This window comes from Pundamilia nyererei, unplaced genomic scaffold (genome assembly GCF_000239375.1).
Source record: "Pundamilia nyererei isolate P.nyererei 1_Seehausen unplaced genomic scaffold, PunNye1.0 scaffold00011, whole genome shotgun sequence".
Lineage (NCBI taxonomy): Eukaryota > Metazoa > Chordata > Actinopteri > Cichliformes > Cichlidae > Pundamilia > Pundamilia nyererei.
Window position 1 is genome coordinate 4,920,472 of NW_005187412.1, and position 12,221 is coordinate 4,932,692.

The following is a 12,221-nucleotide window of genomic DNA, read 5'->3' on the forward strand; positions in this document are numbered from 1 at the left end:
CTCCCACTAGGTTTATATCTGGGACTCTCCACCATTTGACCTTAGAACTGAAGAAGCTTCTTGGATGAGAGGTGAAACGTCTTCAAGCAACTTAAAGAAGTCCAGACGCTTTTTTTTTGCAAGCTCCTTTGACTAAGAAAAGGAATTCTTTATACGACCCTTGCAAATGTGATTAATATCCAATTACCCATTGCAAAAAATCTAGTTTCATACACTCTTTCTGTTTCATCATCAGTGATGATTTTGACTTCATTCCTTATTTGTCTGTTACGAAATATGATAAGCTTTGTTTTGATCTGATTTATTGCTAATTTCAACTGTATTCAGAAGCTATTCCAAACTTTTTCTACGGTATAAACAGTTTAGGGCCCTCCTTGTTGAACCTCACAATGAAACTGGAGTTATTATTTATTTGCACACAGTGGTATCTATCAATGTGGTAGCTATTTAACCAGGAATGTGCCATCCCGTTGATACCGTTATCTCCGGTTTTATCTTTAGTAATCTGTCAACTCTAGTGTCAAATGCTTTTTGAATGGTGAACAGAACTGTGGGTAAGACTCAGCTCTGTTAACAAGCAATAAAGCAATAAAAAGAGTCAATCAGAGGTAGATTGGTTCCGTTTATTGATCATTTAGATTCTTTTTAAACACACCACCAATTGTGCACAACAGTACAAAACTCACAGCAACAACAGATCAAAGTTGATCAATACTAATACAATCAGGCCCTACTAAGTATTGTTTTGTAATCAAGATAACTCAAAATAGACAGATATATAGAAAGTGTTATCACTATTACTCACATAAACCTATAGTTCCCCAAAAATAAATAAATTTGTACAACAGATTTCTCTGTTGTACAAAGTACAACAGATTTCTCTCATAATAACTGCACAACAATTATATTCTAACCTTTATCATTTTTAAGTATTATTTCTAGGTATGGCATCCCTGAGAAGGATATATATGGGACAGTGTTTAGATAGGTTTGTACAAAAATAAATAAATAGTCTAGGATCTGTGGGTATTAGATAGACTTGCTGATTAAAACAAACAGCTCCTACTCTCTCAAACTGTTAACTTTGTTCTTTCAGTGCTAAATGTTGATGGTAAAGTAATAGTTATGCAAGATCAATTACAGTGTTGGTAAAAAGAGTACGGAAAGCTTTAGATGCTGTTTATTTCAAAGAAATACAGCATTGCGCAGAAAGACAATCATCATGTGGATGAGGGGGTCTCCTGATTCAGCTGGGGTGAACGAGGTCATGTGTCAGGGCAGAGCAGGACGGTCAGCAGCATCAGCAGTCCCAATAAGAGACACAGGGGGCTGTGGCTCAACGCCAACCCCAGTGACCTCCCTACAGGAATTCAGCAAAAGCATTACAAATGTAGAGCTATGCAAAAATATAGTTCAGGCAGTTAGAAAAGAAAGCACACAGGAAACATCTAGAAGTACAATGAGAACAAAGTGCTGAAACCAGCAAGCAAACAACAGCAGCTATTGTCAGCCTTGATTTTGGGAGTCAAATTACAGTAATAATTTATACACTCAAAGGTCACTTTATTAGGTATAGCTTGGTAGTACTGGTTTGGTCCCCTTTTGCCTTCAGAACTGCCTTAATTCTTAATTCCTCACAGATTTTGGTCTATACTGACGTGATAGCATCACACAGTTGCTGCAGATTTGTTAGCTGCACATCCATAATGCGACTCTCCAGTTTTACCACATCTCACTGGTGTTCTACTGGATTGAGAGCTGGTGAACTCCTCCTACTGGAAACTGCCATCAGAAGATTGTACACTGTGGTCATAATGGGATGGATGTAATGAGCAACAGTACTCAGTCAGACTGTGGTGTTTAAATGATGCTCACATGGTACTAAGCGGCTCAAAGTGTGTGGAAAAAATGGGCAACAGGAGCAGAAAACAACTCTTGTCAGCTAGGAACAGAAAACTGAGGCTAAATTTCACACTGGGTCATCCAAAATTGGACAAACAGATTAGAGGGTCACAATTTGACTTAAAAAGCATGGAAACACAAAAACGATTGTTGGTTCACTGTGTTCAAAGTTCAGGCTGCTGGTGGTGGTGTAATGGTGTGATAGATATATTTCCGTAGCACACTTTGGGCAGGTTAGTACCAGCTAAGCATTGTTTTAACAACGCACGCCTCCCTGAGTATTGTTGTTGATGTGTCATGTTCATCCCATTATGACCACAGTGTAATGCACTATGTCACAAAGCTGAAATCATCTCAAACTTGTTTCTTGAGCATGACAATGTGCTCACTGCACTAAGACACCCTCCACAGACACTAGATCTCAATCCAATTGAGCACCTTTGGGATGTGGTGGAACAAGAGATTGTGCAGTCTGCAGATCTGGAGCAACTGTATGATGCTATCATGTCAATATGGAGCAAAATCTCAGAGGAATTAAGAAGTAAGGCAGTTCTGAAGGCAAAAGTGGATTCAACCTGAAAATAGCAAGATGTACCTAAACAAGCATAAAACTTTGGTAAGAGTTTTGATAAGGGCGATTATATTTTCATCAGATAAAGCGATTAATGCATAAAGAAGACAAATCAAGTTTAATGGTTATCAGTGGACAGCAGTGATTCAGGTTTTACCTCTGAAGTCTACAAGCTTATCGTCCCAGGGTGTTAGCACCATAGCTAGAGCTGTTTTCTGGAGGTCTGACAGAACAGAGCGCTGGTTATCAGTTACTGCAACAGCCTGCTCGTAGGAGAACATGGCGATCTTTTCTTGGGAGAATACCACCTTTTGAAAACAAAACACACAGCGGGGGGATAGAGATAAAGATAAATTAAAGACATGATAAAGATTTGTCAAGATGGACGCAAAAACAGGAATACATTTTTTTTATTGTAAAAAAACAAATGTTACTAAAAAATTATGTACTTTTTACACATATGTAGTTTAGCTCACCTTGATATTACAATAATCGGCCCCGACCAGTGAAACTAATCTTTCTGCCAGTGAAAAGAAGGTTTACTACCCGTTTAATCTCTGACATGATATACTGTGGTGTAGTATAGATTGCTGTGGGAGAGTTTGTCATTAGCAGGAATTGCTGTAAAAGTTATTAAAACACATTTAAAAGTCAAAAATAGTATTTCCTCCTTCACATTTTCTAAAGCCATCCAGTTGGCCGGATCGGAGTCTTTGTTGGTTCATTTCTGGCCCCCGTGCTTTATGTTTAACACCCAAGATATGGTTGGTTTAATTAAATCTTGACTCACAGCAAACTTTTTTGGTGCCATCATTGAGATAGCCAAAGGTGCAATTCCCTCAATTTGCTCTTTTACCAGCGCTGACATGGCCATGTCTGGGATACCCACTGAAAAACAAGCAAAGTGTTCCAGTGAAACAGAGCAAAGGGTGCTGGAAACAATGAATCAAAAGCTTTTACAGCAAAGCATAGAGGAAAACAAAATGTCTTTGATTTAAACTCTCTCCTCACATTAAGGCAGATGTAGGACTATGCATAGTACAACTAAAATTCATGTGGAAAAGACAATGAATAGACAATACCTGCCAGGACTCCGATCTCAATGAACACATCGGTGCCCCAGGAACTCATGAGTCCAAAAACGAGGCTGTGGGTTAGCAGTTCAACAAGAGCTTGCAGCTGCTCCTCTGAGCAAGACAGCCTCAGACGACCCAGCCTGAGAACCGCCTTACTGCAGCCATCAGAAGGAGACAGAGTACAAAGTAAATTCAAGTGTCAAGCTGGGCTTGAAAAAAAACGCTTCATTTAAGCATTTTCCGATATTGTGCGCACCTGAGCTCTATAGGATTGAAAGACCTCAGCTCTGTGGCTTTAGCGCCACACACAATGTATCCCATTGCCACCAGAGTGCTGGAGTCAAGCTGGCTCGGATTCTGCTTGGTGGAGTTTAACACGGTGGAAAACAGTGTGGCCAGCTAGGACGACAACAAGTTATAAACCAGTCTAATACAGCACAATAATGCCACAGCTGGTATTATTCTTATCAGACGAAATAAAAACTGCCCAAAACACAAAGCAATTTTGATGTAACATGTAAATATTTGAACTGCAGTGGCTAAAGTACTTACCTGTCTGCTATTCCAGTCACTGACTGTGCCCAGAGCGGCGATGCTTCTCCGCTCAGTCAGTCGAATGGCATTCAGCTCATCTAATGATAGCTGTGTCGCTATTACACCGAGCTGAGAGATCACAGCCTGGGAGAAGGATGAGACTGGGCCATATATCTTCATATATTCACGTTAATACCGAGAGGCCCGGAGCAAAGACAGAGCAGAAACACAGTGTTAAGACATGTAAACTTTGGCCATCATCAAATGAAACACATGTAAGAGGTTTTTGTTGGACTGATTCAGATTAACAATCAGTCTGACCTGCTTGACTTTCCTGAGCACTTCAGTGCGTTGGTAGGATGCAAGAAACGGGTCGTGACCCATCAGCTCCAGACAGTTGGAGAAGGCAGATGAAGGCATGCTAGTCAAACTGCTGGAGAGCCAAACGGAGGGGGCTGTTGTATGCAGAATCTCACAAGTAGGAACCACTGGAGTCACTGGCCAGCAACACACACAAACATATGATCAGGAGATTATCTATGAAAATGGGTCAGCAATGTAATATAACCATGGCTTAGTTTGAAGTTGCCAAGTTTTTTTGTTTACTGAAAAGTATTAGCCAAAGTCTTTCTGAAAAATGTAATTCAAGAAGCTAATTTTCACTGTTAGAAGATCAGCAAGTTCTCCTGCTACAAAAGTCAACTTGCAAAGAAATTCATACGCACAAATGTATTACGCTTTCAGCTGTACCAAAAGACAATAATGCAAACAATGTTTAGAAGGATAACAATTCCATCCAAAACAATGCTTGGGTTAATAACTTGTTTTGTTTTTTTTGGACCACTGTTTCAGTTCATTTTCCAGTCTTTACTTAGAGGCGATAAAACGTTTTTTTTCATCAAGCCTGGTCACGTGATTGGATAATAAATAAAAAATAAACATTATCATTCTGTATTTCCAATTCACTCACTACCTTAACTACGTTATTCATACTAAATAGAGAGCATCACAAAGCTATATTAACTACCCCACTGCCTATTTTTCATTCAATATGCTGTTTGCCTACCAATAATCCCCCCCTCCCCTCTATATGACTGCATAACAGAGTATATAGACTTTATAGCACAAAAAGTTGAAAGAAAAGGTGGATGATTTTTTTTTCCTAATTTCCTACTTTAATTAAACAAGGCTAACTTTCATATATTCTATATTAATTATGTGGGAAGTGAACTATTGAGAAAGTGTTTGTTTGATTATTTTTTTGGGTTAAACTGATTATTATTAATTATGGCTTTTAGCCCATGAAAATTAGAAATGCCAGCTCAATGAAAGAAGGATTTACGATACTGAAATTTCTAAATTTCTCTTTCTCTAGACTTCAGGACCTTGATTTCCAAAAAAAATGCAACATTTACTGTAATCGATCCAGTTTTTCCTTCTTTAGCCGCATACATTTTACAGTGGATGTCCCCTCACTGTTTGGCAACTTGACTGTTGATCGTGAAACACCTTTGCACATAATTAAAATGTCTTTTTTTTACTTGAAGTTATTAAAATCGAAAGTGCTCTTTGCAGAACTAAAAAATCTTCGCCGGCTGTTTCACCTTTTTTCAAGAGTATATGCTAACATAAGCTAACTAAACTAGTCTGCTTTCTGTAGACTGATATGAACCTCTTCCTCCCTAGAGCCCTTGCATGGGTCCATGTCATGTTTTGTGACACTTCAAAGGCAGCAGAGAATGCTACATTCACTGAAGAAATTCTTAATCCCACCAAATTTGATGAAAACCATACAAGGTTATTGTAAGAGAAACCAAAGTAAGGCTTACATGACTGAGAATTTAGTTTAAGGAAGCCCAGGAAAAACTGCAGAACAAACTGCTGCCTTTCAAAAATGGTCTTCCTCTCAGTCTCATCTGAACACAGCATCCCGATGTCCCCACGTTCCCACTGATGGTGGCTCATGAACAGCTTCTCTATTCGCTCCACAGTCATCAATGCCTGCGGGCACACAGACACAGACAGCAACACGCACATTTGAATGGGTTACAGGAAGACAGCAACCTCATCACCTGATCTTGACACCTTTTGGAGATGTGACACCCGAGAGATTTCTTTACAGGCTCTGACTTAACATGTCATTGGATCAAGTTCTGACACAAAGCTCCACTGTGGACTTCTGGACACTCAGCGAATGTGTTGCACTTTGAAAAAAGTAATAATAATATGGGGAACTATTCAGGCTCTGGGTTCAGATATTAAGTATTAAATACTGAAAGAAGTGCAGCAATAAACTTACCAGGGAAATCTGCTGCAGTTTGTCTTGAGGCAGGAAGAAGAGAAAGCGGTCCACCTGACTGAGTGTTGTCTGGTCCCAGTTCTCCACTGGGCTATGAGGGGGAGACAAGATCATGCTATCATTGTTCCTTTTATCTCAGGTTGTATGAAAAGCCTCTATCAGTGGAAAGTTTTGAAAATAAATTTCATATAACTTCATTTTCATTTTGAAACCTATAAAAACTGTAAAAGAAACATCATTACAAGGCCAACTTCTAAAAACTGCTGCGTTGGACTTTGTTGATTAATTCATGCCTCTGTGAACTAAATATTCTATGGATACATTCACATTCTTGAAATTCTCACCCATTTAGTATATATGTGATGCAGTTGACGTGGAAAAACATAATAAATACAGTGCAAGAAAAAGTAAGTGAACTACAGTTTTTTTAAAATTCATTCCTAAAATGGTCACATCTAACTTACACTTATGAACAAATAGTCTAGTTCAATAATTAACACAGACCTCATTGCATTCTTCCTTTTCACAATGAATATATAATTTCTACTGTAACAATGTAGCTTGGAAAAATGATGTGAACTCTAAACTTATGATCACAACAAAGGTTGACATGCCAAAAAAAACACCCAGACCAACTGTGGAGTGATGAAACTACAGTTAGATTGTTTGGGAATATTAATATTATATTAGTTATCCAATTTAATACAACGTTAATAATACAAATCTATATAAAAAGAGCAGTGCATATCAACATAAGTGAAGGGAATCGGCTCATCATCACTGAGCTATAAATAAATGATCAAATTTATCAGTGCTTTAACATCATGGGGGCTTTCAGCTGAAGCTTAGCGTAGGCTGGGTAAGTGACCTTACAGGGAATGCAAAGATATTTTGTCATCTTAATCCTACACCTCAACTGCTAATGATGCTGTAGAAATGCCAGAAATTAATTAATTATATACCTTAATGTCAGTTTTCAGCAGTTGAGCTCAGTCGCCACACAAAATATTATAATTATTTTTGTGATTAATTCAATTTAATTTATTCTTATTTATATAACACCAAATGAAAACAGTCAATTCAAGGTGTTTTGTATTGTAAGATCAATTATAAGGAAAATAACACAGAGAAAATTCTGACAATCAGAGGACTCCTTAAGAAGTGGGGTGACAGTGGGAAGGAAAAACTCCCTTTTAACAGGAAGAAACTTCCGGCAGAACCAGGCTCAGGAAAGGGGAAGCCATCTGCTGCGGCTGGTTGGGACTGATAGGAAACAAGCGGGCCAAAAGACAAAATGTGGATTAGCATATATGTGTTTCTAAACTTGTGACCTAAAGAAGAGCTGCCCACAGAAAGGGTTCTTAAATACTGTTTCTTGTCATTATTTCTCATTTAACCTAAGGACCAATTTAACCTTTCTATGTAACATGTTATCATTTCAACTCTTTATGTTAATTTTATTTATTTATTTATTTTACAGCTCACACAGCTGCTCAGTCTTGCTGTTTTCCTGAGAATCACTTGTTGAATAAATGTTGAATAACACTGTATCTCCTTTCAGCAGACAGTTCGGTTTGTGGTAATGTTACCCAAAGGCAGCAGGCTCTTGGAGAATACGAGCCACGATTTCCATCTTGGTGCTGCTGTAGCAGAGCCCATGGAGGAAATCCAGATTTTGAATGAAGAACCTGCGGTCCACCTGAATAAAAACCTCATCTACCACAAACGGTGCCATGATGTCAAGCAAACGGAACTCCTCCTCCGTGAACACGCCTGTATACATGTCCTGGAAATAAAGCACAAAAAAATATATAAATAAAAAATAGGATATTTCAAGAGACATGGGAAACAAGAAAAGCGTACTAACTAAAAGCTGGCAGGGAAAAACTATTTATTAACTCTTTGGAAAATCCTGATTATCTCAATTCTAACATTTCATCTATGCTCATGGTAAAAAGAAAGTACACACTCTGCAAGTCTGCAAAATGCAATTCTAAGGTTTTACTTATTAGGACATGGTTAAAAGTTAACCAGCTTTTAACCATGTCTTACAACCTGAGATTACACAACACATGACATATTACACCATGTCATTATTTATTTAACAAAAACTCAGAAGCAGTGTATACTCTTTAATAAAAACCTTTTTGCTTGCATACATTCAAAATTCAACATGCTAGTGGATTTAATAACTGCTGGCACCTTTTATGGCAGAAGTAACGTTAAACAAACTGATACCTGCAGATCAGACTTTAAAAAGTGTCATACACTCTTGAGATCCTTCAACAGTATCTGTATGGGGTGAGGTGTGGACTCCAAACTAATCTGATCTACTGAACTTGATCTCACAGACGTCCACACTGAAATGAACCTATAAGAAACACTGATGAGCCTTTTTTTGATGTGTGTTATCTTAGCAAGGCGCTCATTTCAGTGGTGAGTACCGAGTACTGTGCAGTTCTTATGTTCCTAACTGATGATGGATGAATATTTAAACTTCCACCTTACTTTTCCGCTGTTTGTAAATGTTTGACAGTTGCTAATTTTAACGGTGTTTTTGGTCTTAGCTAAAACTTGGAAGAAGCTCAGATTATATTTTAAGACAAACACAAGAATAAATCCAGATAACTGTTATCATTTTTGTCTTCTTTTGGTAGCTTCTTTTCCATTGAACTTCAGAAAAGGGACACTGGGAAATCAGGCTCTACTTACCAACCTCTGCGCCATTTTATCCACCAGCAGCAGCTGCTTTGTTCGGGACAGCAGGAGAAAGTGATGCGGTCCTGCTATAATCATCCTCCTGAGACTGTTCATCATATCTGTGGAAAACCTTTTTATGGCACTCACCCTGCAAGACACAAACACACAAGACCAAAACAATCCAGAGTTTTGTTTCAGGGCAAAGAGTACACAAGGGTCTCCTGCATTTCACACATACTCATTTTTCACTAAAGGCATGCAAATCTTATGGATATTAAAGTTTTTCTGCAGTAACTATAATGCCAGCTTTGGACTTACGGCATTGAAAGTGCAATTTCAACTCCAAGATCTTCAAGCAGTTCAAAGAAGAACTCAAACTGATAGAGCACCTCGATTATACAGTTTTTCTGTCCAGAACAACAGACACATAATAGAAGTCACACATTAATGATCCTTGAATTAACGTAAATATCTTAAATGTCAGGAATTAATTGATGTGTAATTACCAGTGAGGTGTGAAGAAGACCAGGCTGCTGCCTGAGCAAGGCCAGGATGCTTCTCGCTGAAGAAGGTGACCGATTTGCCTGAAAACGATCTCTTAAGACAGCACAGCTCACACCCTGCCCCAGCGTTCCCAGACTCCTAGAGTCAATAGATGCACAATAGTTAATTTATAAAGCTGCAAAATTGCTGGAAAATAAGAGCATCAACCATCAAAGGGGTTCATATATTTTGAAAACAGACAAGAAAATAATTGCTATGATTGCATGTTCGTCTGTCTGTCAGATTAAGTGTACTTACAAGAAATGTTGTTTGATCAGATTTGGATTAGTATCAAGAACCTCTCTGAAAATTCCTCTAGCCTGGGGAAGAAAGTGGAAAAGTGTTGGCGTTGTAGTGGTAGCATGCAGGTTTGCATGATCGGTTGCATTCAGAGGCTGATCCATTCACAGTGTCGCTGATGATGCCATTCTTCACTTAATAATTTAGCAGCTAATCGAGATAGCGTCATGCACACCTTCTCACAACAGAGAGGAAGCATATCCAATAAGAGGAAGCATGAAGAGATCAAAACACAACAGAGAACTCCCTGCTTCACTGTGAGAAGCTTTTACGTATTCATATACCGGAAGCGTTGGTACAGCGCATAAAAATGTAAACTTCCTACCCTTTTCTTCCTCTTCCTTTCCCCGTTTTGAATTCCTAATAATGTTTCACTCATAAACTTTCTTTTATATTTATTCAAGCCGAGCTGTTTACCACTCTGCGGTAATGCAAAGCAGGCGCTAATGTCACAGATGTGCGCTGTTGTGATACCTGCTGCGTGTTCCAGGGTTTTGTAGATGTATTGGAGAGGCTGTTCACAAGTAGACGTTTCCTTGGAAGAACACTGATTAGTGGTGTGCAGCCGAGCAAAGGAGCTACATCGTTCAACCAGGTGACCACCTCTGGGAAGCCCTAAACACAGTAAAGATAACACAAAGCGTTGCAGCAGGTGCTCGACACAGATGCATTCTTCTTCTATCAGCTGCTCTCTTTAGGAGGTGCCACTGCCTCCATCTCTCCCCATCCCTAGCATTCTCCTCTGTCACACCAGCGTTCTCCACGTCTTCCTCCACTACCATGAATCTTCTCTGTGTTCTTCCCTTTTTCCTCCTGCCTGACATCTTTTGGCCAGTATATCCACTTTCCCTCCTCTGCACGTGTCCAAACCATCTCAGCCTTGCCTCTCTAACTTTTTGTCCAACATGCTTAACCTGAGCTGTCCCTCATATGTACTTATTTCTAATCTTGTCCATTCTGGTCACTACCAATGAAGATCTAAGCATCTTCAACTCTGCCATCTTTATCTCAGCCTCCTGTGTTTTTATTTATTAGTACAGCTATAGACAAACCGTACATCAGCAGTTCTCACTGCCATCTTGTAAACCTTCCCTTTCACGCTTGCTGCTTCCTTCTGTCACAAATAACCCCTCAATACTTATCTCCACCAGCTCCACCCTGGCTGCACTCACCTCGCTCGTGCACTGTCCAGGTATTTAAACTCATCTACCTTCACCTTCACGCAGCTTTGCTTTTACACATGTATTCTGTCTTGCTTCTACTAACTTTCGTTCCTCTTTTCTCCAGTGGATACCTCTCCAGACTCTCTTCCTCCTGCTCCCTACTCTCACGATAGATCACAATGTAATCTGCAAACATCACAGTTTTCATCTGTCAAGCTGTCCATCACCCTCATGTAAACCCACATTTTGAACCCCTTGATTTGAGCCCAAAGATCCCTGTTTGAACTAAAGGAGGAGACAGAAAAGAGTTAATTACATGGCTATAACAAAAACAAATACAATGCATTTCTTCAAATTAAACTGTGGCATTTAGTGTGTGTGTGTGTGTGTGTGTGTGTGTGTGTGTGTGTGTGTGTGTGTGTTTTACCCATAGTTTGGTGGCTATAGCATTGGCTTGTGGAGGGAGGAGGAGGCCTTTTCTGTCAAGCAGACAGAGACCTTGTGTGTGCTGCGAAATAGCAACAAGGGTTGAGAGCAGTTTATCAGATCTAAGCATCAGCAAGGTCTCTGTCTTCACTCCTACAATGAGAGAGCCGAGCTCCCCCAGCCGGTCTGGGATAAACTGGGCAGCCGGGAGAGAGATGATGATGATGTAAGTGTAAGGCCCAAAAATACAGAGACAATAACTGAACTCACTTCACTGTGATGAGTTTCCAAAACTTACTCCATTGACTGAAGACAGCTTGTCTACTATTACAGCTGCCTGAAACATTAAAAACAAAACAAGTAATCATTCAAACACCTCGTCAACATGTTGGTTAAATTCACCGTTTCCTAAAATATGAAAGTCTTGTGGGGTTTAGTAACACTTGTTCACACAACCGTTTCGGTCGAAATGGCACAAACTATGTGTAGCTTTGAAGATGTTACTTCTCTGCAAGACTCCTTAAAGACATATGAAACCAACAGCTGTGAGGCTGAGGAAAACGCAAAAGGCCTCAGTTCAGATGAGAGCAGAGGATGAAGTAAAGCTTAGGTCTGTTCTTCATGAGGCCTGTCACCAGTGCTGAGACAGGCTGCCAGGCTGTCAGCTGTTCCTAAGATATAAAACTCCCACCAGCTGCTACGCAATC

The 12,221-nt window shown here is 39.5% G+C and overlaps 1 protein-coding gene across 1 annotated transcript; it reads right to left on the reverse strand.

Annotated features, from left to right (window-relative positions):
* Positions 1 to 887: 887 nt before the first annotated feature.
* strc1 (stereocilin 1) lies at positions 888 to 5,956 on the reverse strand. The gene is made up of 8 exons (XM_013908498.1): positions 5,913 to 5,956; positions 4,405 to 4,580; positions 4,102 to 4,257; positions 3,806 to 3,948; positions 3,556 to 3,704; positions 3,264 to 3,361; positions 2,631 to 2,781; positions 888 to 1,360 (listed from the first exon to the last, which is right to left on the reverse strand). The coding sequence occupies exons 2-8, from the start codon at positions 4,501 to 4,503 to the stop codon at positions 1,266 to 1,268; spliced, it is 891 nt and encodes a 296-aa protein (XP_013763952.1). The 5' UTR covers positions 4,504 to 4,580; positions 5,913 to 5,956; the 3' UTR covers positions 888 to 1,265.
* Positions 5,957 to 12,221: the final 6,265 nt, after the last annotated feature.

Coding starts and splice junctions, on each gene's coding strand:
- strc1 (XM_013908498.1), bottom strand. CDS start 4,503: ATGCCTTCATCTGCCTTCTCCAACTGTCTGGAGCTGATGGGTCACGAC. Junction 3,949..4,101: donor GTGACTGGAATAGCAGACAG/GTAAGTACTTTA, acceptor TTGTCGTCCTAG/CTGGCCACACTGTTTTCCAC. Junction 3,362..3,555: donor TGAGATCGGAGTCCTGGCAG/GTATTGTCTATT, acceptor CTTGTTTTTCAG/TGGGTATCCCAGACATGGCC.